At 47.7% G+C, this 27,207-nt stretch overlaps 3 protein-coding genes across 3 annotated transcripts; 1 reads left to right on the forward strand and 2 right to left on the reverse strand.

Annotated features, from left to right (window-relative positions):
• Positions 1-5,669: 5,669 nt before the first annotated feature.
• Positions 5,670-8,354, reverse strand: GATC (glutamyl-tRNA amidotransferase subunit C). Its single transcript, XM_064466494.1, has 4 exons — positions 8,134-8,354; positions 7,476-7,642; positions 6,965-7,068; positions 5,670-6,592 (listed from the first exon to the last, which is right to left on the reverse strand). The coding sequence occupies exons 1-4, from the start codon at positions 8,308-8,310 to the stop codon at positions 6,537-6,539; spliced, it is 504 nt and encodes a 167-aa protein (XP_064322564.1). The 5' UTR covers positions 8,311-8,354; the 3' UTR covers positions 5,670-6,536.
• On the forward strand, positions 8,348-11,003 carry TRIAP1 (TP53 regulated inhibitor of apoptosis 1). Its single transcript, XM_064466495.1, has 2 exons — positions 8,348-8,542; positions 8,958-11,003. Exons 1-2 carry the CDS (start codon positions 8,396-8,398, stop codon positions 9,039-9,041), a joined length of 231 nt encoding a protein of 76 aa, XP_064322565.1. The 5' UTR covers positions 8,348-8,395; the 3' UTR covers positions 9,042-11,003.
• An 864-nt stretch (positions 11,004-11,867) lies between these two features.
• LOC104048938 (cytochrome c oxidase subunit 6A2, mitochondrial) lies at positions 11,868-14,441 on the reverse strand. Its single transcript, XM_064466493.1, has 3 exons — positions 14,221-14,441; positions 13,763-13,902; positions 11,868-12,138 (listed from the first exon to the last, which is right to left on the reverse strand). Exons 1-3 carry the CDS (start codon positions 14,321-14,323, stop codon positions 12,052-12,054), a joined length of 330 nt encoding a protein of 109 aa, XP_064322563.1. The 5' UTR covers positions 14,324-14,441; the 3' UTR covers positions 11,868-12,051.
• Positions 14,442-27,207: the final 12,766 nt, after the last annotated feature.

Below are 27,207 nucleotides of genomic sequence, written 5' to 3' on the forward strand. Positions count from 1 at the left end.
GCCCGCCGCCGGACGCCGGGCGGTACCGGGGAGCACGGCCCGCACGGCCCGGGGCGTCCGCCGCTGGGGGCGGCCACGTGGGTATCAGCTGCGTCAGGAAAGCCTCAGGCCCTGGCCACCGTGCTGCGCACCTCTGGCACCGGCTGCTGATCTGGGCCCAAACACCTGCTCCTCAACGTACGTCCAGTCGCCAGGGCTTTAGTGTGTCCACCAGCTTCTGTAGAATGCCTTTGCAGAGCTGATGTCTGGGCCCCGAAGGCCATTTTATAATTTGCCCCAACCCAGATGACAGGCACCAAATTTAACCCCGGAATCTGCAACAGGCCCTTGTTTCATTTTGAGCTGGGGTGGCTCTTCCAGTAAGGTGCCCTTCGCTGCGAGGAAAGCCCACCTGTGCCGCAGGAAGGAGCCCCTTAGCTTATCGATGGCACTTGATTGTCTTTCCTCCTCATGTGTCTGTCTTCATTTTGTCCTTTTCTTTCAGACTAAGTGACCACTGATAGAAATCTTTTACCTATGTTTACCAGGTATGATCAAGTCAGGTCTGAACTTTTTTCTTGCAGTGAACCAAATCCATCAGACTTCTTCTGTCTCATTTAAGGCATCTTTTGCAGACCTCACTGTTTCTGCAACTCCTGCTCCTTTCCCTTTTCTTCTTTTTTCTCTTTTCTTTTTCTTTTCTTGTTCTTTTTTTTTTTTTTCCCCGGACATTCCCAGTACTCTCTTTTGTTAGTTTCACTCTCCCTGGGGCACTTTCTCTTTATACTCTTGTCAGCAGCTAGAAAATTGCTGTTGAGTCTTCCATAGCTGGTGATCTGCTAATAACAGGACTCTGAACCATGTCTATAGCAAACAGCACAGGGTGACTTAAAAGAAGTTTTCAAATACTGGTGGGACTGCCATTTCCTTGTAAAAATAAAAAAAACTCAAGAGCGGTCATCCACCTCACTTGAAATGCAACTATTTTTCATGTTAGTACAGTATAGTTACTTGCTCAGCATCACTCATAGCAGAAGCAGCATAACTGCAACCAACCTTTTGCTTTTGCAAGCTCTGAGGCAACATCAGAGGAATATACTGTCCCTGAAATATTAAAACTGGACATGGTAGTACTTTTGTCACTCTAGAGTATCTCAGAAATAACTTCTGACTTTAGCTCCCATGTTTTAGCACTCCGAGTAGAAAAGGTGCAATTCATAACTTTGCTTTCTGTCTTGCCATCAGGAATGTACATTAGGGACAATCCTGAAAGTTATGAAGTTAAGGGAACTTACCTGGTTTAATGCAGCAGATGAACGGGCATAAGAGACCTTGTGTGCTAGCAGCTTGAGGAAGCTTTCAACGGTCTCGGGGCCACAGCAAGCAACTAATTTACAAAACTGCATGCAGTATCTGCAGCACTAGCAATGGTTCTTTGAGGACTAGACAGTTTTGTGCTGACAGAACTGAACCATTTTATGATCTTCCTGGTGCTTACAATGAACTTCAGAAACTCCCATGAATCTCTGAGGAGGTGGTTGTGTTTGGTTGCTGCAGGCAAATTTCTATGTATTTATTAAGAAATGGTTAGCTGAAGGAACAGATGTGATGATGACTGCAGGAAATGTCAGTGTGGGTGAGATACATGTTGCTAATAAGAAACATTAAAGCCTGAGATACATGGCTTTAAAGAGAAACATTAGAGCCTTACTTGTAAATCTAGAATGTAAAAGTATAACTTCCCTCAGGACAGAGCTGCAGGGGAAGGCAGAGCAAGTACACAGAGGAGATGATAGCTGGAGTAAAGGAGGTGCTGAAGAAAACTGGGTAATGGATAAGGCATATCATGAGATTCTTCCTGCAGGCAAGGTTAGATCATAAGCACTTTTCAGTTGAGGCTTTTCCCCACCCCACCCCCCATGTTGAATACTATATCACTGTATCTAACTGAGGCTTTTCTTGGGGCTCACAGTTACTATCAAAACATAAAATAATTATTAGCAATAAAACAACTTCCATTTTTCTTTTTTCCATGAAACTGAAAAAATCTCCACCATGAAATTTTCTTTGTAAACCTGGAATCTATGTGCTAGGGCTTATAAACCAATTATATATGTTACAGATCTACATAGTAGTGGAAAACTCTTGCAGCAGGTGTAAGTCAAGTTATCTCCATGGTATCCAGGGAAACTAGATACATTTACATCATCGTAGAATCTGTCTTCCTTTTGTTGGGTGTTTTTTTTGCCAAACATACTTTTCTTTTCTTTGTGCTGTACCTATTAACCACCGAGAAAAGATTAGTTATTTCACAAATACACATTATGTTTGCCACACTGCAGTTACAAGAAAATTTACAGGTAGCGAGTTTATTACGCAAGTCCTTGACTATGTCTGTTCACTTGCCTGGGTTTGTAAATTGCATCATGGCAGAACACTGTATAGATCTGACCCAGATCCAGACCTGCTTGCACATCGAGGCTCTGCGGCAAAAGCAGGTGAACTGGCGTCCTGAGGGGTGTCTCATCCCCACCTCAGGGTGCATCTGGGGCCCGGTGGGGCTCCATGCCCTCCCGTGGGGCGCAGCACCCACTGCATGAGACACACCAAGGGCAGGCTGAGGCACTCACGTATTCTGCCCCATAGGCAGCTCATGTGGCCTTTGTTAGGGTTCCTGTTTTGGTGGTTGCAGATGTCTGAGTCAGGGCTGTAATTCCCTTACTAGTTGCAACAAACCCCTTCATTAAGGAAATGTGTGTTTTACACTTTAAATGCAGTTTGGGCTGCAGGGAAAAAGCATCAGGCAGCCTGTTCTCTCACTGGAGTGTGTGGGTAAGGGAGCAGCGGTGAACAGCAGTTTTAAGCTTACCCTGTGCTGCACTGGGAATGTGGGATCGTCTTTGTCCAAGTTGTTGGTTTGGTTGTCGCTTTTAAATAGTTACTTGATATATCGGGTTGGAAGCTCCTACTGCCGTGCACTTCACTCTCAAATTCCTCTTCTGTTTTCCCTGTAAATAATATTGTTCCCATTCCTCTGATGGTCAAAGGAGGTGGCCAAAGCGGCTAGAAAAAGTGGAAATTTCTCAAACTGGGGCTTCTCTGCTAACATGCTTGTTGTATGGTGTGACTTGAGGTCTTTCCTTGTTGCCATTTATATATGCATCATAAATGACTTTTAGGCTGAGCTTGTGTATTTGTAAAACTTCAGCATTTGCAGGGTCTGAATCTTGAAAAGCCTGAGATTAAAGCACTAATACAGTATTACAGCTTTACAGAGAATTGGATTAGCGGGGTTAAATAGAGACTTTAATTCAACACCCTTGAAAGAATTCAAGTATCATTATAACTACATGTTTTATGCTTTACGCATTATGTATATGTGTATATGTATGTGTGTATATTATGGAAGCTTAAACAAATAATGAAGTAACTGCACAAATAAGAGTGGGACAAGTGTTTGTTCTCACTTCCTGCCAGAGGAAAAAAATCAGTTCTGAAAAAAAAAAACCAGTTCAAAGCTTAACCAAACATGCATCCTTTGAGGGTATGAGTGAAAGTGGATTCTACCCCATGGCTGTGATTTCTTACAGCAGCAAAGACAGCCGTGGTCCTTTTCACTCAGCCTAGGTTTTCCATTAAACACGGGGCACATAATGAATGGCCTGAGAGGGAGCTTGTCAAAGCAGTTTGTACACATGGTATTTAAGAGCAAGCCACCAATGGCTGAACCTAGTACCAGTACTAGTGAAATTTCTTAGCATTTTTGTCATGTTTTTCAAATTATGATACTTCTAATATGCTTGGTGGACTTTTGAGAAGTCAAGAAACAACAGATGCCTATCATTAATCCCTAATTTATGTTACCTGCTGTTTGCAGGGATGTGGAAGATGCAATTCATGGGATAAATAGTTATTATGGCCATGCTCAAGACTTCTTCGATCAGACAGCTGGTGGGACCTGAAGGGACACATGCCCCATGCTGGGGGTTTTTATTATGCAGCTGTACAGAAAGAAAGAACAGGAGTAATGGCTTTTCTCTGCAAAAAGATACCAGACTGTGCAAGCTGGATGACACCAAGCTATGATCTCATAAGGTGAGTTTCTGCCCTCAGGGGAAGCATGTGCCTGCAGTTGCAGAGGAGCCTACTTCCCTGTTCCTGTCCGGCTCTCAAGAGCTGTAAGAGCAGACTCAGAACTGGTGATTAGTAGCAGCCTATTGCAGCGACTTCAGGGGTCTTTTCTAGCACTTCTGAAGAAAAATCCCACTGTGGCTCAGGATGTAACTATATGCCCTAGAAAAGATCATGAAAACTGGAATAAATAATTCTGGATTCTTAAAATGCTCTGTGGATGGGGCACCATTCAGGACAAAAAGTTACTGCTTTGCCTTTGACACAGTCTCCCGCAGCATCCTCCTAGAGAAGCTGGCAGCTCATGGCTTGGGCAGGTGCACCCTTTGCTGGGTAAAAAAACAGCTGGATGGCCGAGCCCAGAGTTGTCAATGGAGCTAAATCCAGTTGGCGGCTGGTCACAAGTGGGGTTCCCCAGGGCTCAGTGTTGGGGCAAGTCTTGCTTAATATCTTTATCAATGATCTGGAGGGGGGGATCAAGTGCACCCTCAGTAAGTTTGCAGATGACACCAAATTGCCCAGGAGGGTCAATCTGCTTGAAGGGCAGGAAGGATCTGCAGAGGGACCTGGACAGGCTGGATTACTGAGCTGAGGTCAACTGTGTGAGGTTTAACAAGGCCAAGTGCCGGGCCCTGCCCTTGGATCACACCAACCCCAGGCAACGCCCCCGGCCTGGGGCAGAGGGGCTGGGAAGTGCCCGGCGGAGAAGGGCCTGGGGGTGCTGGCTGACAGCCGGCTGGGCATGAGCCAGCAGTGCCCGGGTGGCCAAGGAGGCCACCAGCCCCCAGGCTTGTGTCAGCACTGGTGTGGCCAGCAGGAGCCGGGCAGGGATGGGGCCCCTGTGCTCGGCACTGGGGAGGCCCCACCTCGAGGGCTGGGCTCAGGTTTGGGCCCCTCGGGACAAGCAGGGCCTTGAGGGGCCGGAGCATGTCCAGAGAAGGGCAGTGGGGCTGGGGCAGGGTCTGGAGCACAAGTGTGCTGGGGGGCGGCTGAGGGAGCTGGGGGGGTTTAGCCTGGAGGAGGCTGGGGGGAGCCCTTCTCGCTCTCTGCAACTACCTGAAAGGAGGTTGTAGTTGGGGGGGGGGGGGGGGCGGGGCTGGTCTCTTCTCCCAAGTAACAAGCGATAGGACGAGAGGAAATGGCCTCAAGCTGCATCAGGGGAGGTTTAGATTAGGATGTTATTATTAATATTGGGAACAATGCCTTTACAGGTGCAAGAGTGGTCAGGGCTTGGACCGGGCTGCCCAGAGAGGTGGGGGAGTCACCATCCCTGGGGGTGTTCAAACAACGTGTAGACGTGGCACTTGGGGACATTATTTAGGAGACAGGAGGTGCTGGATCGATGACTGGACTTGATGACCTTAGAGGTCCTTTCCAACCTTAATGATTCTGTGATTCTATGCTTCTTCTAACAAAGCTGTTGCTAGCTTTCTGCTACTAATCTCTGGCTATAACACTAAAGGGAACTGGGTACTTCTGTTTCTAAAACCTGTTCCATAAAAAAATAATGGTTATAGTGCATAGTTACTTCACTGTGCCAAGAGAACAAAACCACCAAGTTCATAAGTAATTACATTCTTTATTTACAACAAGCCTAGCCACACAATTTTTGTGTTATTTAAAATATCCTGCAATGCTTTGTTGGAAATAGAAAAAATGGTTTAATCCAGCAAACTTCACTAGTATCACCAGAAATACATGTCTGGCGTACAGAAATATTTATGGGAAAGATTTTTCATTTTAGAGCAGCTATTTCTGTGTACGAAAAGTTCTTTTTCAAATTACATCCAACTCAGAGTATTTAATTTGTGAGAATAAAAATGCAAAGTGGGAAATAGAAGGTAACCCACACAGACATGGGGCATAGAGATAAAATGGAAATATTCAATATTTCAGTGAATCATCTCCTCAAAGTGCCTTTTCTTCTGTAATGAAAATCTGAGTTCTGTCCGTACACCAGAGAGGCACTCAGCAGTGGTACAGACTCTTCCGTACCAGACTTCGTTACTTCTGACAGAGCCAGAGCCGAACTAAAGGTCAGAAACAGGCAGATACTGACTTCCAACCTCTCTTGTTTTCCTTACAAACTTGTTGAGGAAAAATAAGGTGTTCTGGGGTTTTTTAAAATCATCACCTTTTAACTTTCTCTTTAAAGCCTTAAGCCATTCAGTATCTCAAAGAATGACATCAAATTCACATTGCTAAATAACAGCACTAAGGTCATATGTCATGCTGGCTTCCAGCCTCATAACACTGAACATTTCAGTAGCACTACTGAACTTCTTACACCTTCCTCCTCTTGTAAGTTGTCTTGCAAGTGCTCTTCTTTAGGTCAAAATGCATGCCAGGGCTTCTCAGCCATGACTGCACTAACCTCCGTTCTCCCCAGTGAAATACCAAAATGGTGTTGGGGTTCTGGGCGTTCGCTAGGAACCCTGCAGAAAAGTCTCTCGTTCTTCTAGCTTTGGTAAAGGGATGTTACCTGGCAGAAAACAAAAAGCTGTGAGCGACCAGCTGTAAGTTATCTTCTGGGTAGTACAGCTTAGCAGAAGAGCGCTTCTCTGATATATTCTGTGTACTCACAGGCAGCTTAAATTTCCTGCACAAGTAGTAAAAGTAAGCTCTGACTTGTGTACGTAATTGCTCAACATGTGCAGTAAATTGAGAGTAAGGTGAGCTTCTGTGCCACTTCTGCACCCATAGATTGCAGTTTGGTTTTTTCAGATGGCTTTGGTTATTTATTTTAATACTTCCTTATTACTAGCTAATATTTCTGAAAGTAAATGCGATCACAGGTTACATTCTTCAGGTCAATTCAAGCAAAATCAAGAGGTTTTTATAAGCAAGACCATACCTGGTGGGGCTACGAAATACTCCTCTACTTTCTCCCTGGCATTTTTCAGCAGCTCGTTCGTGCAGTTGCCTTCTGTAACATCATCTTCTCTGAGATACAGACACCTGAAGAACAGAGGTTAAAAGCCTGTCTTTAAGCTATTCCATGAGTATGAAATATGACATGTGGTTTATCTGTAAACAGGGTTCTGCTCTTAAGGGAGTGGTAAAACAAGTATTGGAACATTTTGAAGGAACTAAGAATGCCACTGACAGGTATTCGGGAAGCAGCGTGTGCAGTTCACTCGCGATGGGTAAGACACAAAGGAGTTGGAGTTTGTCTTTGATACACTTACACATAAAGGTGAGGGGTGCCAATGGCATCTTCCTTCCACACAAAACCTTGATAAGACTTTTCTATAAGTGAAGGGGCCAAACACATAACCAGGGTGACTCCCGGGGAGGCAAAAAAGTCACAAAAGCCAAGAGTTTGATGCATTAACAGTTAAAAGGAGGTGGCTGCAATTCAGTACCTGTCCTCCAGGACCGAATCCATCGGTTCTACTCCATCCGTGTTTACTTCATGAAGCTGATCAGCAAACTGGATTGCTTTCTGCAGCCGCTCTACGCCCTCTGCATCACGGAAATCAACCAAGGCCAGGTGCTCCAAGTGATCCAGCACCTCCACTGTCACATTTTGCTGTGCAAAAAGAAAAATTGGTCAGGCCTTGGACCAGGCTGTCCAGAGAGGTGGGAGAGTCACCATCCCTGGGGGTGTTCAAAGAATGTGCAGACGTGGCACTTGCGGGGGCATAGTTTAGGAGCCCTGGGGGTGTTGGATGGTTAGACTTGATGATCTTAGAGGTCTTTTCCAACCTTTATGATTCTGGGATTCTAGGAAATAAGGACAAAAAAGGCAATGGTGAGCAAGTTAGCATAGCGCTACTTCTCTTTTGAACGAAAAACTTATTACGCGGCAATACCCCGAGTTTAAACCTGCCGGGACGGGCTGATTTCCTGTATTTTTTACTACAAAGGCGGCCGTGTTTTTGCCCCCCTCCCCGCTCCTGCTCTTCCGCCTAGCGCGGGGCAAACCGGAGCTGGCGCTGGCTCCCGTAACTCGGCCCGGGAGTTGGGCAGGAAGAACCGCCCGGGCCGCGCTCGCTCTACCCCCCGCCCCCCGCGCCCCACCTGCGGGGTCGGGGTCGGCCGCCGCTCGCCCTGCCGCCACGCCGGGCGCGGGGGCACCGGGACGGGGCCCACCGGCACTGCCCGAGCAGGAGGGACGCGCAGCGCCAGCGGCGGCGCCCGGCATCCCCCCTCCCGCGCCGCCCCGACGACTCCGCGGCCCAGACGCAGCGCCCGCATGCCGCGCGGCGGCGCCCCGTGGCGTCACCCTCCGCGCCGGAAGCGCGTCATAGAGCGGCGACGGGGCGGTGGCGGTGTCGCCGCCATGAACAGCGTGGGCGAGGCCTGCACCGAGCTGAAGCGCGAGTACGACCAGTGCTTCAACCGCTGGTTCGCCGAGAAGTTCCTCAAGGGGGAGAGCGGCGGGGACCCCTGCGGGCAGCTCTTCAAGCGGTACCAGCTCTGCGTGCAGGTGTGTGCGGTGCCGCCCCAAGCGTTCCTCCGCTGGCCTTATTCTTCTTATTTATTTATCGTTGATTTATTCTTCTCCCGGCAGCCGCGGGAGGAGCCTCCGCCCCATCGCGCCGCTCCCGAGTTTGTCTCGTCCCCCGTTTCCGCCGGTCATGACGTGTGATATTTTACAGGTGTCACTAGTTTTCTTGTTAACGCAGCCGCTTGAGCCTGCTGGGTTAGGCGCTGCGGTACGTTTGCTTGCTAGGAGCTGGATTGTGGTTCAGCACGGGCTCTCAGCGTGCACTTGAGCATCTCTAATATCGAAGCTTTATCCAAATTGGTCTTAAGACTACTTTTTCTAGACCAAAGATTACTTTACTTCGCGCTATAAAGATGTGCCAAGTTTAATTTTTTTGTTTTATCTTTATTTTCAGAAAGCGATCAAGGAAAAGGACATACCCATTGAAGGCCTGGAGTTCATGGGCCCCAGCAAAGGAAAAACCGAAAACTCCTCTTGACCTCAACTGTGCGGATTGACTCACTAATATGAGCCTTTGGACTAAGCAACATCACCAGCTGTAAGACTAGATGCCACCTGGATAAAGCCTTTCTTACGCTGCTTATTAGGAAGTGAGGAATCTTCCCTGCTTCTAAATTCTAAAAACAAATGGCCACAAAAAAAAGGGGGGGGGGGGGGCGGGGAGAAAAAGAGTGGATCATGTGGTAACTACTGCCTCCTTTTTGATGAATTTTGGTGGTGGTTCAGTATCTAACAGCGTGAAAAGCCGTCTGAACTAAATTCCTATTGAATGTACCCTATACTGAGAGAGTGCTTACTAGAGCGGGCCAAGATTGTAGTTGCTTTGTAAGCAATTTCTCTTCCTTATTTATATAACACTTGAAAGTGTTTAAAAAGAGTACGAAGGACGTCTGTTTACTTTGTCTAATCTCTATGCTGCTGAATTTTGGTGGAAGAAGTTTTTATGATCCTGAATGCTGAGGGGCTAAAGCTTTGTTCGGTATCAGCGACAGAGACAATATAGAAGCACTCTATTGGACCTGCAATAACTTAACTAAAATAATTATAACCAAGTTATATTTTGTTCAGGCAGGTAACTGTCCAGTAGAATCTGACTGTTACCTCTAGGAGGAACAGAGATGGCCTGCAACAGAGGCTGAAAAGGATGTTTTTAATGCAGAGGCTAATACTTTAGCCTTTTCTGAGGTACTGAAACAATCCCGAGCTTGAATTCTGTCTCCTTGACCATTATGTGTTCCTGCAGCAAAACTGCAGCACAGCCCTGGCCATTCTTTTCAACAAAGCACCAGGCTGGCTGTGGTCACCCTTCTGATCACCAACTTTGGCTTGTGGTAGTTAAAGCATGTGTTGAATGAGGGATGTGTTGGGTTGAAGCTCAACAACTGATAATGCTAAAAGCCCTGGCGGCAGCTTGGGGACCTGCTCATGAAGCTACTCCTGAGCTCTGTGTACTTTACACCTAGGGAAGTAAACGAAAGTGATTTCTGCTGGCTTGTAAACTGCAGAAACATTTGCAGCAGTTAGAAAGAGGGCGTTTGGAAGAGAAGTGTGGGGTCAGGATCCATCCCATCTGGAAGCCCTGTGAGTACTGTGGCAGGGAGAGTTCCATTTGTCCATCCTCAGGGACGGCAGGGCGAATGCTGTCCCCTCTCATTACACCCACAGAGGTGAGATAGTAAAAAATATTGTGGTCTGGGACAAAAGAGAAGTCAACTTCTAATTCTCCTGAAATTACAGTGAGGAAAAAAGTGAGCTTTGCTCTCCTAGATTTTAGGCACTACCTGAAGGATTGTTCCAGAGGCTTTACTTCTTAAAAAAATTCAAAAGTTGTTCCCAAACACAGTAGCTGGCTTGTCTGTGCCACAGCCCCTGAGTAATGACCCCAGAGACCGGGAGTGGCACGGGGCTTGTGCAGCAGAGCAGGGACTGCAGCAGGCCGCAGCCATCGTGCCGTGCCTTCAGCGACAGCCGAAGCACATCTGCCTGAGCGCGAGCGGGTAGCCTGGGTGAGCCGCGCCCCTGTCCTTGGATGCACGAGACAGCTGGTGCGACATCAGTAAGGGCATTAAATGTAGCACTTAAAAAACCAAGCTGTTGACACTGAAATTGCTGGGTCACTCGGGTATAAGTAAAAATAGTAAGTTAAGGGAAAGATCCTTCTAAGAGCAGCATAAATAGCATTTTGGGGACTGTCAAGTATGTGGCTTTTTTTTTTTTTTAAGGAATAAGATGTACAGACAGTTTGCTTTCCTAACATCATCATGAAAGGAATAAATGTAGCGCAGTTTTGTTGGTTAGCTTTAAAACAACCATGTCCATTAGTGCCTTGTTCTATGACTACTAAGACAAGCTCTTCTGTGTTAAAAATATTTTACTAGTAAGTGGATTAAATAAATGGCACTGAAATGTGGGGTGTCCCACAGTGCCCACTTTGAGGTTCTCACTTGCTCACGTTGCTCCTTTCAGCAGCAAGATGCTCAGTCAGCTGCTGCCCTCTTCCTCTTGGGAAAAACAGTATGAATGACAGCCAAGACATAGTGTGCTCTTTCATACAAGGCAAAAAACCACCAAAGTTGCAGAAGGACTCAGAAGACTGTTGATGTGCAGAGAGGAAAAACGTCAACGTTAATATTGCACTGGAACAGGCTGGGGGCTTTAGAATTGGCTGTTAGCTATGGAAGATAATCGAGCTCTTCTAGGTTGAGAAGCTTCCGAGTGACGCAGTATACATTATACAGACGCATGCAGTGGAGCAAAAATTATGTTTTCATTTGTAACACATGTATGAGAGGCTTTGTACAACCAGACTGCAGCATATGGGAAGCAGAGTTGTGACCAACATAGATGCAGATACACTAGAAAATGTGAGAACTGAAGGTTAACACTGTGAAGGCACACAGAGCTTAATTAAACATCACTGCTGCCACTCCCTCTCCCAGAAGGGGGGGCTAAGAGAAGACTGCCTTCATTACTGTTAATAAATATCACAATAGCTGATTATGGAGAATGTGCTTCAGTATATACTGAATTTTAATCCACGGTATTAGCCCAAGACCTGTTCATGTGGCTGTGAGCTGAGGGTTTACAGTGATCAGTTAAACCTGGCATGAAGAATACGAAATTGGGTTAGTACTATGCCAACTGCGTTCCTGTTGTTATCAGATCCAGGAGCAAGTATTAACATTCAGGCAGCCAAACCCCTTTGCTCCTGCGCCATGTCCTGTGGGAAGCCTCAGTGTTCTAAGTGAAAACTGAACTAAAGAACTTCTGAGGATCCAGATTAACAAAAAAGTCAAATCCTAAATTCAAGTTCAGAGCTGTTTATTTAAAGGACCCACACACAAGTACAGACAGAGGCCACAATGCCAGTCAGCTTCCGGGCAGAAGGAATGTGGAGTTTCTTAAATGATGGTTCCCTAAACAGTGGTTCCCACACAACATTCTGGTCCAAGACAGGAAGAGCCAAAGCTCTGGCTGTGGTCAGGATCTTAGTTTTCATCTTCATAACCGGTTGGGAGAGCATTGACGTGGGGGTTGTGGAATAGGGTTTTGTTCCCGTCACCCCAGGGGAAAGGCTGTTGAAAGAAGAAAGAAAATCAGCCAGTGACAGCTAAGCAAACCATCTATATGGTGCAGGAAATCAACAGCAGTATGGCCTCAAATATCCTGCAGCCTGGTCGACTGACAAATTAAGGTCAGTTGGCATCTGTACCCAGGCTGCACAGGTTGAGAAGCAGTCTCCCTTAGCTGGGAGGCACCGTCTCCTGACAAAATCTTTGCTCTTGCTTAAACATCAACCGTGCTCTACTATGAGGACCTCAGTCTTAAGAATTTGGGATCTTCTCTGTCAGCTTTTCAATCTGTATTAGCTTAAGGTAAGTACAGCAGCTCTAGGACTGGAATGTTTTTCAGCAAGACATTAGCAGGATTACTTGGGGGTGAGAGAGCCCATGAATACCATAGGTGCTTCACCTGAGCTGTGAGAAACCATTTCACTGCCTCAGAAACAAAGCCAGGAATTAACATGACAGCTGGGTACGCAGCACCTCACATAGCGGGCAAGAAAGCAGGAGATGCCACAGTAATATCAGGTGAATTATAGAACCAGAGAATCATTATTACAGTTAGAAAAGAACTCTAAGACCATCAAGTCCAACCACCAACCCAACAACCATGTGCCCAAGTGCCACGTCTACGTGGTTTTAGAGACCCCCCCCCAGGGATGGTGACTCCCCCACCTCTCTGGGCAGCCTGGTCCAAGGCCTGGCCACTCTTGCAGTAAAGAAATTGTTCCCAATATCCAATCTAAACCTCCCCTGATGCAGCTTGGGGCCATTTCCTCTCGTCCTATCGCTTGTTACTTGGGAGAAGAGACCAACACCCTCCCCCCATAACCTTCTTTCAGGCAGTTGCAGAGAGCGATAAGGTCTCTCCTCAGCCTCCTCTTCTCCAGGCTAAACCCCCTCAGCTCCCTCAGCCGCCCCCCAGCACACCTGTGGTCCAGACCCTGCCCCAGCTCCGCTGCCCTTCTCTGGACACACTCCAGCACCTCACAGAGTTATCACAGAATCACAGGTTGGAAGGGACCTCAGGGATCATCTAGTCCAACCTTTCTAGGAAGAGCAGAGTCTAAACAAGATGGCCCAGCATCCTGTCCAGCCGACTCCTGAAGGTGTCCAATGTGACTGAGCCAACCGCTTCCCTGGGGAGATTATTCCAATGGTGACTGTCCTCACCGTGAAAAATTTCCCTCTGGTGTCCAGTCGGAATCTCCCCAAGAGCAACTTGTGTTAATTAACCTCAATGTCCTTCTTGTCCCGAGGGGCCCAAACCTGAGCCCAGCATTTGAGATGGGGCCTCCCCAGTGCCGAGCACAGGGGCCCCATCCCTGCCCGGCTCCTGCTGGCCACACCGGGGCTGGCACAAGCCCGGGAGCTGGTGGCCTCCTTGGCCACCTGGGCACTGCTAGCTCATGCTCAGCCAGCACCCCCAGGCACTCTCCTGTGGGGCAGCTTTCCAGCCACTCTGCCCCAAGCTCAAGCCGTAGTGGGGTTGTAGTGACCAAAGGGCAGGACCCAGCCCCTGGCCTTGTTAAGCCTCGTACAGTTGACCTCAGCCCATCGATCCAGCCCTGGACTGCAGTGAAACTTTGCAATCACGGAAGAAAAGAGGGCCTTTACACAGACCAGGTGAACGTACCTTGGTCCTGATCCGGAGGTGAGCATAAGGAACAAACTCGGGTCTCTCGTGGTCATGCCCTGCCTTCAGGTAGCAGTTCAGCATGCACACGGCGACCCCGGGCAGAGCCACCACGAAGGTCAGGAGCTTCCACAGGCGGGCTGGTGGGAAGCAGTACGGGAATTACAACGGGCACCGTTAGTGACCCAAGGGCACGTTATAGGCAGTCAGTGCACTACCGAGAGACCAGACTCCCCGCTCCCCCCCCACCGCAGCGGGGCTCCCCGCCCCGGGAATTAACGGGGCGCGCTCCTGCCTTTACGGGAATGCCGGTTCAAGCAACAGGCCTGCCAGGGGTACGGCCGCCCCTCGCCGGGACTCCCGCCGCCTGGGCTTGCCCGGCGCCCGCCTCCCAAGGGCAGCGGCTGCCAAGGGCAGAGCCGCGCCGCCCCGACCCTCGCCCCGCAGAGGCCCGTTACCTCCGCCGCCTTCATGTGCCGCGGCCGACATGCCCCGCCCCGGCGGGGAGCGCAGGGCGGCGGCGCCGAGCAGCAGCCGGGAGACTCTTCCGAGCGCCGCCATCGCCTCGGTCTCCGCGGGCACCCACCGGAACTCGGAACCGGAACCGAAGACAACCGAACGGTAGCCGGCAGGGGACACGGCGGCTGCGCGCGCCGCCGCTCGCCAGTTCCGCGCATGTGCACTCCGCGCCCACCGCCAGCCTGACCTTGAGCGGCCGCTGGCTGAGGCCGCCCTGCTGCGCATGCGCCACCCCCGGGCGGGCGGGGCGAGAAGGGACCGTTAGTGACGCAGTGTCGGTCAAGGGTGGGGGAGCGGGCGGCAGTTGGTGTTGGGGGGTGCTGGCCCTGTGAGGCGTTGTGGGGCTGTCCCGGGCGTGAGGGGAGCGAGGGGATCCTCGAACGGGGCCGGCCCAGGGTCGGGGCGCGAAGCGAAAGAGCCTGATGCTCTGGAGGAGTGTGAAGGGGGGGGGTCTATGGTGGGGTGGCTGTGGCGGCCGGCAGGGGTTTGTGCTGGCTTCCGCTGGGTGGGATTAGTGCCACGCTGCTCTCCAGAGCAGGAGGAAACACGCTGATCTGTGGCCTGGTGGGCAGCTGGGGAGGGGCATCTCTGGTGGGTGTCCATGAGTGCGTTTCACAGACCGTATGTCCACTGTCCGTGGCCTGGGAGGCAGCCCCCGCATTCTGTGTAGAGTTTCCCAGCCGTGAGGTGATGGCACGGCTGTGTTGGGGTTTACTTTATGCAACAACAGAAAAGGACTGCTGTTAATGCGACTTTGTCACATCAGATACCAATCACATCACTGGGTTATAGAAACTGTTTCAATTATAGCAGTAAAAAGATGTTTATCATTATGAAATGCATTTTTGTAAGCACTGATGTGTCTTTAATTATGTGGATTCCTGGGATGATTCTCCTGAAATAATAACACCACTTGAATAAACACAAGATTGCCAGGAGAAAAAAGAAGTTATAATTAAATTGCAAATACCTAGATCCTATTTTATTATAATTCTTTATTTGAGCCTGATAGTTGGATGTTTGACCTTTTGTAGGATGGAGAGTATATTTTCAAACACTTAACCCTGTGGTAAAACGAGAGGGCTCCTTGATGGATGTAGAGACTGAGACAGTGGGAAAGCAGAGAAGCAGGGCTGGTAAAGTGCGGTTGGTGAGTGAATGATGGTGGAGGAGCTGTATTTTCCTCCTAGTGGGGTGTGTTTGTGGAAGGAGAAGGAGCAGGTTTGTCGTATGAGGTAGGCACGTGTGAAAGGTGAAGAGGAGCTGAAGGAAAGTGCAAGAGCTGCGTCTTGGTGTGGGGTTATGTTACGCAGTGCTGCTCTGGGCGGGGTGGTACGGGCTCATGTTTCATCTTGGTCCCACAAAACTGATCACTTTTCTGTTGGCAAGACCAAAGCAAGTAGCATGGCTGAGCTGCTGTCGGACAGTAGGGATCTGTGTTTGCTGTCAGGGAGCATGACTGCTTTTCCATTTTTCACTTGGAGCAAAGCTCCTGTCCAAATTTTCTGTGCAGCATATAGGAATGGTAAGATGGCCAGGATCACTTGTGAAACATACCTTGGCATAAAAATATTGCTCAGTTGTTTATTGTTTACTGTATCTTTGCAGTGTAAACTGTTAGTAAGTACTTTGGTTTTCTTGTTACTATATTTTTTTTTTAATTACAATTGCCTCTTTCAGTAATTTGCTTTCATATTATTTCATTTCATAAACCGTTTTAAGAACAGTCTTGCCTCCATAGTGAAAGGAGAAGTTGTTCCCTGGTGGCATTGTGTATACCTACGAAGTACTCTTCTCTCTTCATCAACCTGATGCGATTTGTGCAGTACAGGCCTGACACCGCCGCAGCTCACCGCGTGTGTCACCGTGTACACGCACGCCTGCTTTGCTGAATGGGCCTGGGAGCGTTACGTCATGAGGTTCTCATCCACATGGGAGGTAGACTTTGCCTTCTGCACCTGCATCCTTTGGACTTGGGCGTATGAGATGTGTAACGTCAGACTTTTTAAAAGGAATTTGCATGTGACTTTTCTTGGGAACAGAACATGTGAGAATTATCTTGTATAATATTTAAGTGATGAAACCAATATTAAGTTCTGTACCCTGAGGCAAATTATCGTCTTGTTTTTATAGCAGGAGCTACGTGAACAAAACTGTTCTTGTTTGTAGCAAAAAGAACTCTAATTAAACAAGACACTAACGTTTACAAAGGAGAGAAAACAAAAAAGGATCAGCAAAACAAGAAGCAAACTTTGTCTAGGATGAGAAAAGTAGGATAAAGTGGTACTGTCTAAAAGAAAAAGAATTTGTGAGCTGTGCTGCTGTGGTAGCCTCAGAAGACAACATGCATGTGTTCAGCAGGAGGTGAGAGCAGCCGAGGCGTGCTCCTCCCTAGTTCTCCCTAACACCTTTGCTCTTCTGACAGTCTTGAAAATGCTTTTCAGAGAAGGAAAATGCTCACTGAGAGCAGTACGTAGTAGTGGCAGCTCTTTGCACGGCTGCCCCAAGTTAAAAGGCATTCCTTGGGAGCACTTTTTCCACCCATGGAGCTCGAAGGGGCTCGTGGAGAGCAACTGAAAATGGGGTTCAGGTCTGTCCTGAACCTGAGTATGGTGGCGGTTTCATTACAGCCTGAGTTACACTGATCTAAATTGGGACTTTCTTAGGCTTTGTTATCCCAACAGCTGAAATTAATCTCCACATTAGGTGTGTCAGGAGTCTAATGGGTCTGATTCATCTCTCTTTTTAAATGTGGTGGAAATTGGGACCGACTGCCGGAAGACACAAAAGACTCCATGTGAAAAATTTCTTCTCATTGAGATAAGCTAGGCAGGTATTTGAAGAAACCTAGGTGTTTTAAAAAGTATTGTGAAGAATGTTTTGATACAGTTGTATGAAATATGTTTAACTGTGCAATATGCAATGGTTATTGTCACTGTGATGATCTCGCTCATCCTGACAGCCTGTGATTTTACAAAGGTGTGGGGAAGATACTGGCAAATGAACAGTCAACTCTCCTGCTGGCTCAGTAGCTCTGTCAGGATTATTGACCTGTGGCGTGGGAACACCCTCTTGCACTTACTGGTATGTGCTGTTGCTTTGCAGAAGGGACTTAACATGACGTTTTTCCAAAGCTGACCTATCTGAGGGCCTATAGCTTGATTTAGAAACTAGCTTATCGCTTTAAAAATCCAGTCCCGAATCCAACACTGAGGAAGTTTCAACACATACTTTCTTCAAAAAGATCCAGCATCCTGGGAGCTTTCTGACTGCAGAAACGCTACGCAGTTAGCTCTGAAAAAGGAAAAGAAAAAATAAAGTGCTGCTAGCCAGTCACTTTGAGAAAGCTGTTTTCAGTGTGGTGGTGGGACAGGAGGTCAGGCCAGAACTCATGCAGTCTGAGGTGGCTACCCAGTAAACACCTCCTGTTGGGTGTGCAGCACCTGATTTCAACACTTTGGATCATATCGCTGTTCAGTTTAGCAAAATTTGAACTTTTGCAGCGAGCTGGTGTCTGGGAGTTGACTTGTTAAGCTGAAAAATAATGTTTGTATCACAAAATAAAGCTTGGGTTTATATGCGCTAAGGACAGAAATGCTTGTGGAAGCAGGAAGCTAAAGCTTCAGGTAATGGCCCTAAAAGTGAGTGAGTTTTGAGACAGGGAGGTTCCACTGTAATTCAGAATCAACGGCTGCTTTCCAAAGACTAGTCTTTCACCTTTTTTCCTCCTGTTTTTCCTAGCTGCAGAGGTGGGTAGTGGAGAGGGCACGGATAACAGCATGAAACACTGATGAGATGCAATGTATAAAAGCCCTCGATCTCGGAGCAATGCCGGCCCGGCCCGCCTGGTGGCAAACTGCTTTCGCTGGAAGCGCCTCTCCGTTTTGGAGGTTTGGGAACAACAAACGTGCTCACTGGGATTTCAGACTGTCATCCCTTGTGCATTTTCAAGTTTTCAGGGACCTGCTCACCCCTCTCGAATGGCAGCGTTGCCTCCGTCAGATATTCTCTTAACAAACGCAGGAGTTGGTGCTGCGGAGACAGCACCTGTGTCTCAAACTTCACAGAAATTCTGGGGGGTTCTTTATCTTCTCCCTGTAGTCCTGGAACGGCAGAAATCAATATTCTGCCATCTGTAAATCCTTTGTTCCCCTTTTCACCAGGGCTTTATCAGCTTTGTAAGTGAAGGAGGGAGGGGGGAAGAGGGCGTTGAGAGAACCATTGTCCCTTCTCTCGGGAATGATCTGGAAGTACTATGCAAATATTCATTTGAAGACCCTGGGAACTGGGGGAGGGCTTTAGCTGCGAGCTCGGTAGGAGGGGAGCTCTGCATCCCTGCTCACACACTCCTGCCTGGTGCAAGTAGCTGGGAAGAGTTTTTTTTTGAACTGGCAGAAGAGACGTTTTGCGCTTTGTGCGCTTCTGTGGGGCTTTGCGCTCCTTATGCCTGCTGCTTTGTGCCTTTCTCTGCCTGCTGCTTCCAAATGTTTGCATAAGAATTCGGTAGGGGAGAGATCTAAGAGCGGCGATTAGCAGTGATGAAGTCAGAATGATGCAGGGTGCAGCACCCCTCCCGGCTCCCCGCCTCGCACCCTGGAGTCTCCCACCGAGCAGGAGTGCAGCTCCGGTGGTGCTAGCGCACAGCCCGACTGCTGGCATTAGCAGAGCGTGGGTGCAGTTCCAGTAAGCAAATGATTCAGCTGGTTAGGAGGGGTGGAATAAAATAGTTCGCAATTCTCAAATTATCACATTGTAGCCAGGTCTTAAAAAGCCTCCTCTTACGGGGGCAGAGACTCACAGAGCAGTACCTGCTTTATGAAACCCCGCGGTCTGTCGTGGCTTGGCTCTGAGCCCTGTGTCACCTGTTTTGTATTAGGGCAGGGTCACACTAACTGCCAGTTTCCTGGAAACTGCGTAGAGTCCTCCTTAGGCCTCATGGAAGGGGAAAAGTCCTGCCTGCCTGGGCACATGGCTGAACAGGACAGTGGGGGAGGGAGAGTGCAGGTTCACATCTAGGCGTTTTTGTGCTTGTAAGCCACTGTGAAGGCAGTCATGGTCTTTTTGATTTTCTGACCTTCGTTTTCGTGGCATCAGTCCCGTTGTTTATTTTTCAAACTTTGAGGGGTTTTGTGTTCCAACAAACTGTAAATATGGCTTTTGAACAATGACAGCCCTGGAAAATGCACCACGGTTCTCTCTGTCCCCAGCTGCTGAGGACATGCAGCCTTTAAAAATTCTCACCTTCTGTCAAAGCCGTAGGAACACATGCCACGAGACCTGATTCTCCGTTACCTCCCACATTATATCCAAAGCAGAGTAAAACACTAGTGTTTTGTTCTGCAGGGACGTTACTGCTTTATGGAGGCAAAGTGCATCACAAGCACACACTCATATGCGTGATTTGGCCTAAATCTGCTCTCATTTTTTTTCGTGTGTGACTTAGAGAGACTCAGCTGACTTGGGTAAACATCCCCTGGAACGGTGCTAGCTGGAAATGGGCCTGGAGGTGCCCCCCCTTGCCGTGGGCGCTCCCAGCTACCTGCGGGCATGCACGCAGCCAGGTGGGTGCTCTGCCGAGTGCGCTTGCTCGCATGAGGGCTGGTGTAGGAGTGCGTCCTTCTCACCCGCTCTTCCCCTATGCATGCAAACACACACGCATTCTCAAGTGCAGCATCCATTCCCTTTCTCCTGTATACATTTGTGCACATACACAGACCTTTTTGAAAGCTCCTGTTTTCAGAAAGGTTTTATTTATAGGTCCTGCCTGGTTGTGAATGTGAAGGGAGAAAGCCCCTCAGAGGGTTCCTTTCATGTGTAAATCAGCCTAGGCTGAGAGCATTGGGGTCACGGAGAGGAGGATTTCACTCTTAATTACTCAGAGAGAAAGCAGGCAGGGGACTTTCTCAAACTAATAGGGTTGTTCTCTGCCGGGGAAAGCAGCTTGAGACGCCCAAGTTTCTCTTGCATCAGGCTTCGGGCTCTGATTCACGGGCCTCTTCTGCCAGTAGCAAGAGCTGGTGTGTATGTGGCACTTGGAACAAACAGTTGAGCTTCCAAACCGGCTTACTTATTAAGGATGGTTATGTTCATTCTGATAATTGGGTATTATTTGGAGACCAGTGGAAGAACTGACCTAGTTTGCTTTATTTTTATGCCAGTTTATAGAAAAATTTTGTTAGTCTGTGCTGCGTATATCTGTGACTGCATGTGAAAACATGAGGTTTCTTCCAGATTATACTTGAAAGCTCCCATCTCTCTGCCAAGTAGAAAAATGTTATTGTCTAGAGATTAGTCCAGTGAGCAGGGCTCTGAACTTGGACATAAAACCAGCACTGAATTCCCAGTTCAGCCACGAAATGTCTTGGTGACTTTTGACAAGAGACTCACTACCCTGTGCCTAGCTGTGAAACGGCGTAATCTTCTCTCTAGAATGGGGCTGTTAAGAACAAAAGTCAATATGGATTGCGATACTCTTGGTAACAGGGCTGTGAATGCCAGGGTAAATGTGGGCCATAAATACGGCTGAGGAGATGTGGCTTTTTCCTGGAATGCAACACAAGCATGTGGATTCCCCTGCTGAAGTATCGAAGTATCGTTGTCACCTTTCATCCGTCAACACAAAACTGAATTTGGAGATCTGCCGCAGGGACGGGAACACCCCAGTCACAAGCCGCTCCGTTCTCTACAGGAACCACAGGGCTTGCTTGTACAACCACACACGAATACGAAGTGCAGCTGCAAAGTGCCGCTGTCAGTAGTTGCAGGGAAGAGATCTGTGGTGTCAAGCGTACACACACACAAGCAAGTGTATTTTTTAACTTCAGTTGACTGAGTTAAAATTACATCCTCTCATCTGCATCTCCTTTTCATAGGGCCTCTGCTTTTTTGGATAGAAATCAATGCTTCAAGGGCTGGACGTTGCCAGCCTGCGCACAAACAGCTCCCCGGCAGCCCTGATACAGGGTTCTTGAAGCTGTGCTAGTTCAGCCTGCCTGGGAAGGCAGAGGTTTTAGTCTGGGAGCACCTGTCTGAGGAAGCTCGCAGCAGAGGTGGGGGCCATCGGCAGATGAGGTCAGCAGTCTGAAGTGTCTGCAGAGGTCAGAGAGAAATGAATGGGTCATTTCTTTTGCAAATGAAGAGCTGCAGCCTGGAGCAGCCTTAGCAGAGCCCAGCATGTGGGTCCAGGCTGTTCCTTTTATGAGCTGATGGAAATGGGGCCCAAAAGGACTTCCCTGATGGAGTTCTGTCACAGCCTTTGTTATTTTTGCCTCCCGCAGCATGCGCTGGGCATAGAATATCGATTGGGGGTTATCCTGGCTACCAGCACAGTCAAGACGAAGAAGGCTTTATGGCTGCATAGAAAACCTAAGGCTGCAGGGTATCCTTATTGCCATTCTGCAAGGAAGACCTTGTTTTAAGATGTAGAACACATGTTTCTTTCTGCTTTAGTGCTCCTTTTTACCCAGCCTACACTAAAATGAGTAAATCCGAGGGCTGCTTTAAAATAATGCACATAACTGAGTAACAGGGATTAAAAAGCCTGGATTCTAGTCTTCGTTCTGGTGCTAAATTGTCAGTTACTTTGACAAAGCCCCATAAATGCCTTATGCCTCACTTTTTCTGTAAAAGACTGAAGAATAGTAGTCTGCTTCTTTTTCTAAAACATTTTAAGGATTTGGGGTACAGTGCTTTTTATATGCAAAATGTTAGTAGCACCATCTGTCAACAAATTAACTATTGTTATGTCAAAAAAATAACTTTTTGTCTACTTTTTATGCAACAATGTTACTTTCTCTGAATTGTTGATTTAGAATTAATTTTATGTTGTATAAACAATGTCAGTTCTGTCTTGCCATTTGTTCCTTTTGCTTCTTCGTAGACCACCAGGGAACCTCTTTTGCTGTGACATTGTAATGGGAGGTGGAGACACCTCGAGGAGAAGGTTGAAACAGGCAACAGATATTACAGTCAATGACATCTATGACTCGAGAAAATCTTGCCTCAGTTACAAGTTTGTGTGTCATCTGTGCATGCCAACTTTCCTATGTACAGGTATTTAAAATAAGGCAGGACGTGGAAGTAACTGTTTCCCTTGTAGTACCTCTAGGAACAGCTTCCTATTATTATTGCCCTTTCACAGCCTTGGATGGAGTAGGGCAGGATGGAGCTTTTAAGGGGAAGACAGCTAAGGTTGGAGTAACGTGCTCAGGGTTTTTCATCACTGCTCTGATGTTACGGCCATGACAAGCAGCTAGAAGTTAGAACGGTCCTGGGACTGCCAGAACTTGCACTAAAAAGGAAAATGAACTTAGGTTTAGATTTTATTTTTTAACCTCTGCTGTGTGAGAAGGATTGGTTTTTATGGCTCCATTTTCCTGTAGAAACCTCAGGAGGACTGTCCAGCCTTCAAATCTGTTTCGATGTGTTTTAAATGCATGAGAGGGAGCAGAGCCACTCTCGTTAGGTTGCAGAAAGAGGACATAAAATCATAAAATGTCTTCAGAGAGGTAAGCGTGTTTTCTATTTCCTAGAAGCATCAGCCAGGTTTACACCACTTTGTAAGAAGAGCTGCAAGAGGAGATGAATATTTCTGCGGGCTTGGGGACAGTTTCATGTTTAGGGTAAGGCTGAGGTTAGCCATGGAGCCTGTGTCCAGGCAGTAATTTGACAGCAGACATGGGCACACAGTAATGCAGTCTCTGAAAATCACAGAAGCCTGCTGAGTTATTGTGAGCTGGAGGAGCTTTTCTGTTTGTGGGCACAGGAGTCTGCCTGCCTCACATTGTGCAGAAATAACTGAGACATAAAGGAGGCTGGCAAATTGCAGAACATTGGTGGAAGGGGGGACAGGGGGCAGAAGAAGAAAAGTTAAGAGTTTGTAGACAAAGGGCTCAAGCCTAGTTGTGAATTCCTAGCAGGTAGTTGGTCTTTAAATTAAAGCATTTGTCAGGTTCCGATTTAATGTGGGAACTGGATAGATATCTGCAAAGGTTTTTGCACCCTATTTGCAGTGTGATTATAGGAGATGTTAACAGAGAAAGTGGTTTTACTTTCTACCAAGGTGTGTATTTGTTCATGTACCTAAACAATTTAGGGCAGGCAGTATAGATAACATCAGTGAAAGTGAGACATAGGTGACACTGTGGGGTAAGATCATATAGTGTCCTCACAGATTATGACTGATGGCAAATAAGGCGTATAACTTGCTTTCCTTCTGTTAGTACCCCACCATACCGTGAGCACCGTTGTTGGATTATCCAAGGCCTTGCATCAGCAGCGTTGCTGTACCTGGCTGATGGTCTATATCCCCTGTCCCACAGACCCCCTCCTGTTCCACCTGGGCAACACACCCTACTCAGCATCTCCATTACGAGTGGCAGCTTTCTTGGACCCTGCGTTATCTCCTTTCACTGCACTGGGACCTCGCTGTCATGACCTAGTTGCTTGGCTGTACTCAGCAGTGGCTGTGATCAGACTGCACGTCCACGCTGTGCCCATCGCTGATGGCACAGACGCATTCCGGAGAGCGCAGCCAGCAGCTCCCCTCTGGTCACTGCGCACCCCCTTTTTGTGCCTGCCAGTACTCGGCTAGGGAGTATAACGGGCTCTGCAGGGCAGGTTGGTAGGCAGCCCCCCTACACTTCCCCCGTTATCCTGCCACAGCTCTAGCTGATGCACAGGCCTGCAGGATTTTGAGATTGGTGCCTCATTTCAGCTTTTTTGGGTTTGGTTTTTTTTTTTTTTTAACTTTGAAAAGCCTGTTCTTGAGCCTTGAACTATTCCCATGCTGGAGCCTTGTGAATCGATTGCCAAAGACTCACAAGTTGCTGATAGATGCGTGCAGAAACTAGCTACGTGGTTGGCCATCCCTGTAAATCATTGGACTCTTCATAAATTTCATTCTGGGCTTTTCCTTAAAAGCCCTCTCCCAAACTGGACACAAGACAATGGACACCAGCAGGCACAGCTCCCAGTGACTAGGATATTGTCACATATCCAAAAGCCTGGTGGGAGGAGCAGACATTAGGTCTGAATTCATCCTGGCAGGGAGATTTGGCTGAGAGGAGGAAAAGAAGGTCAGAGGCAGCTCCAAGGAAACGGCTTTGGTTTAAAATGTTTCATTAGAGTTTTCACGCTGGAAATATAAAGTACGGGAATACAATTGCTTGGCAGAGGAACCACATTTAGTAACAGTCCTGTATACATTCAGTACTCTGTACAGAAGGAGACAAAATATATCCCTGGCCTTCTCAGCAGAATTACGGGTCCCTCTTGTAAATGTGACTTTTTTCCAAAATAGCTTACATAATATGGAGGTCTTTATCAATATTGATAAAAGATGTTATTTTTCCAATAGACCATTGCCCTCTGCTGTAGCCTTTGCAGGGAAGACTAGCTTTATCTAAGCAGCATATCAGTGTCAGTCCAGCTGGGAACACTATTGGGATGTTCACCACACATGGTTTCCCTTCCCCTCTGTGTCTGTCTGTGATTTTTTCCTGTTGTAACTCAATAAGACAATCACAGCTACCCTTTTCCAAAGGGTTAGTCTTCCCCCTGTTGATTTGACAAGCTCCTTTTCTGAGGATAGTTCTTACCCGTCACTTGGGCTTTGTTGCCTCAGGGTGTTTTACCTCCTTGTGCAGGCAGGGCTGGGAGCTTGGGCTGGCGCACATACCTGCAAGATCTAGCCAATGCAGGGCTGTGGCACATGTCACCAGTGAGGAGGTAGGAAATGGGATGCCAGTGTGTCTTGCCTGCTCGCTTCTTTTGGGACATAGCTTGACTAAAGAACTGAGCAGTTGAAATGTCGCAGAGGAGTATGTGGTGTGGATGGATTTTTATGAGAAGCCAGGGTTAGTTTAATTTGGTTTTTTCTGTTTAAAGTTATAGGTGAAAAACTTGGAGGGGCTTTGTCATTATATCTCAGTGGCAGTTTTAAATTTATTCTGCCTTAGAAGTGTTTCCCAACAGACAAAAGCATGCATATAGTGCCCTGCAAAGGTCATTCCCGACCAGACCCTGAAACAGCTGAAGTACAGATTGTCAGTCTTTCACACTGCCAACCCCTGTGGCATGTTTGTACCCAGGTTCTTCTGTCAGCACTTCAAATAATTTTTATGTACTTCACCGACTGTGCTGGGCAGCATGTTCTCAGGGCCCTGGGTGCACCAGCTGACTCTGCAACCTCTTCCCCCTGTCCTACAGGTTTGGCTGCCTGTGTTCAACGTCTGCCCTGATATGGTGGAGCGTAACCTGGGATCAGAGTGCTGCGGCAGGAACTGTGTGCTGAAGAGCTGGGAGAAGCCTGCTGGGGCTCCCCCACTTCCCTTGGGAGCCCAGCACAGAGCTGCCCTGCTCCTCAGTCCTCATCTGGGGTAAGCTGTAGGGGTGTCTGTGCCCAGCTGTGGACCTTGCCGAACCCAACCCTGACTTGCTGTCTTGACTTTCTGGCTTGGCCTCAGGCCTGGCTCATCCCTGCGGGCTTGTCTGGCAGTCACTGGGCTCCTGGCTAAATGTGGTTTCTGCCGCCGGACCTGCTCTGCTCGTCATGCTTGGTCGCTGTGGCACTGTGCCCCTTCACACTGACGTCCTGTCCCTGCCTGGCTCACCTTTGCTCCTCGTGCTCCCCAAGCTCCTCTGCAGCTGCTGCGCTGCCCTGCTCCCGGCTCTAGGTACAGCATCTCCATCTGTCTGAGAAATCAGAGAGTACATAGGCAGCGATACAAGGGACTTTGTGGGATCATGCTGGTTTATTGCTACGACAAAGAAGAAAGATTTGGCACTAGCTTTGCTTCCTTTCATCTCTAACTTCCCGAAAAGACAAACCGAAAATCAGGTATATTGGCAAGAGCTTGGACCGCTAAGAAAACAGCCGGCAGGAGGAGCTCTGTAGACATTTCGCTGCATCCTTTTCGGACAGTCATAGCTGCATGTTTAAGGGCATCACTTTAGATCTGCTTTCTTGGGACTTCATTGCAGACAAACCAGCATGAGCAGAAGACAGAGGCAACTTCATGCCATTGCAACTGAGCAGCTCCGGTGGTGGTGGTGGTTGTTGTTGAGACTTCTCACATTCCTTCTCCCACCGTGACATCTTTCTGTCATTGTTTCAGAAACTTAAAGTGTTCCTGAAGATGTTAGGGATTCTTTTTGGTCCCTGGAATGGGCCAAGTGTTTTATCTTCCAAGAAAGCTAGTGGAAGATTTTATGGACAGCATCCTAACCACAGAGTAAAGAATTCCAAAGCACCGCTTGTCTTTGCATGGAAGGATTTCCTCCTAGACTCCTTGTGACCGCCGAGGGGACTTGTAAGCAAATGTATCAGTACCGCTCTAAGTATTGGCTTGACGAAGTTATTCAAATAGTTGTGCCTCCTTGTATACAGTTCATCTTTTTCTTCTGTAAGAAGCAGGTACAGAGGAGAGTAGTCGCTCTCTTGCACAGCGCCGTGTTCTCATTAGTTAGGTGCAAAGTATCACCCTGCTTCTTAAGGCCACTCCTGCAGCCCTGAATTGCCTGGGCCCCATGGCCGTGCCTCTGCACTGCCTTTAAAAAAAGAATTAAGATTATTTTTCTAATGTAGTGAATTCTCTGCTTTTGTAAGTCTGGCCCACGTTTAGTTCTCTAAATGGGAACTAGGTGCACTTCTGGTCTTGAATGTTGCTGTAATAATTATTTTAATTTTGAATGTGCCAGAAACTATTATAATGCATATCAGTGTAAATTAAGTCAATAGAGATTCTTCAAATTTATCCTGGTGTTCAAGAGAATGGAATTCATGCACTTCAATTTACAGCTTATTAAGTGATCAGAATTAATGAACTTGCAACAATCTTTCCTGTTCTTGTTTACATGTTTTCTTTCTATTCACTCATAATGTACATGATTTAGAAAAAGAAGAGAGTTGAAAAGGCAGTGTGTGG

The sequence above is a fragment of the Phalacrocorax carbo genome, chromosome 15 (assembly GCF_963921805.1).
Source record: "Phalacrocorax carbo chromosome 15, bPhaCar2.1, whole genome shotgun sequence".
Classification (NCBI taxonomy): Eukaryota; Metazoa; Chordata; class Aves; order Suliformes; family Phalacrocoracidae; genus Phalacrocorax; species Phalacrocorax carbo.

Coding starts and splice junctions, on each gene's coding strand:
- GATC (XM_064466494.1), bottom strand. CDS start 8,310: ATGCGGGCGCTGCGTCTGGGCCGCGGAGTCGTCGGGGCGGCGCGGGAG. Junction 7,069..7,475: donor GATTCGGTCCTGGAGGACAG/GTACTGAATTGC, acceptor TCTGTTCTTCAG/GTGTCTGTATCTCAGAGAAG. Junction 6,593..6,964: donor GTATTTCGTAGCCCCACCAG/GTATGGTCTTGC, acceptor GTTTTCTGCCAG/GTAACATCCCTTTACCAAAG.
- TRIAP1 (XM_064466495.1), top strand. CDS start 8,396: ATGAACAGCGTGGGCGAGGCCTGCACCGAGCTGAAGCGCGAGTACGAC. Junction 8,543..8,957: donor GGTACCAGCTCTGCGTGCAG/GTGTGTGCGGTG, acceptor CTTTATTTTCAG/AAAGCGATCAAGGAAAAGGA.
- LOC104048938 (XM_064466493.1), bottom strand. CDS start 14,323: ATGGCGGCGCTCGGAAGAGTCTCCCGGCTGCTGCTCGGCGCCGCCGCC. Junction 13,903..14,220: donor GGCACATGAAGGCGGCGGAG/GTAACGGGCCTC, acceptor GCTTCCCACCAG/CCCGCCTGTGGAAGCTCCTG. Junction 12,139..13,762: donor ACCTCCGGATCAGGACCAAG/GTACGTTCACCT, acceptor TTCTTTCAACAG/CCTTTCCCCTGGGGTGACGG.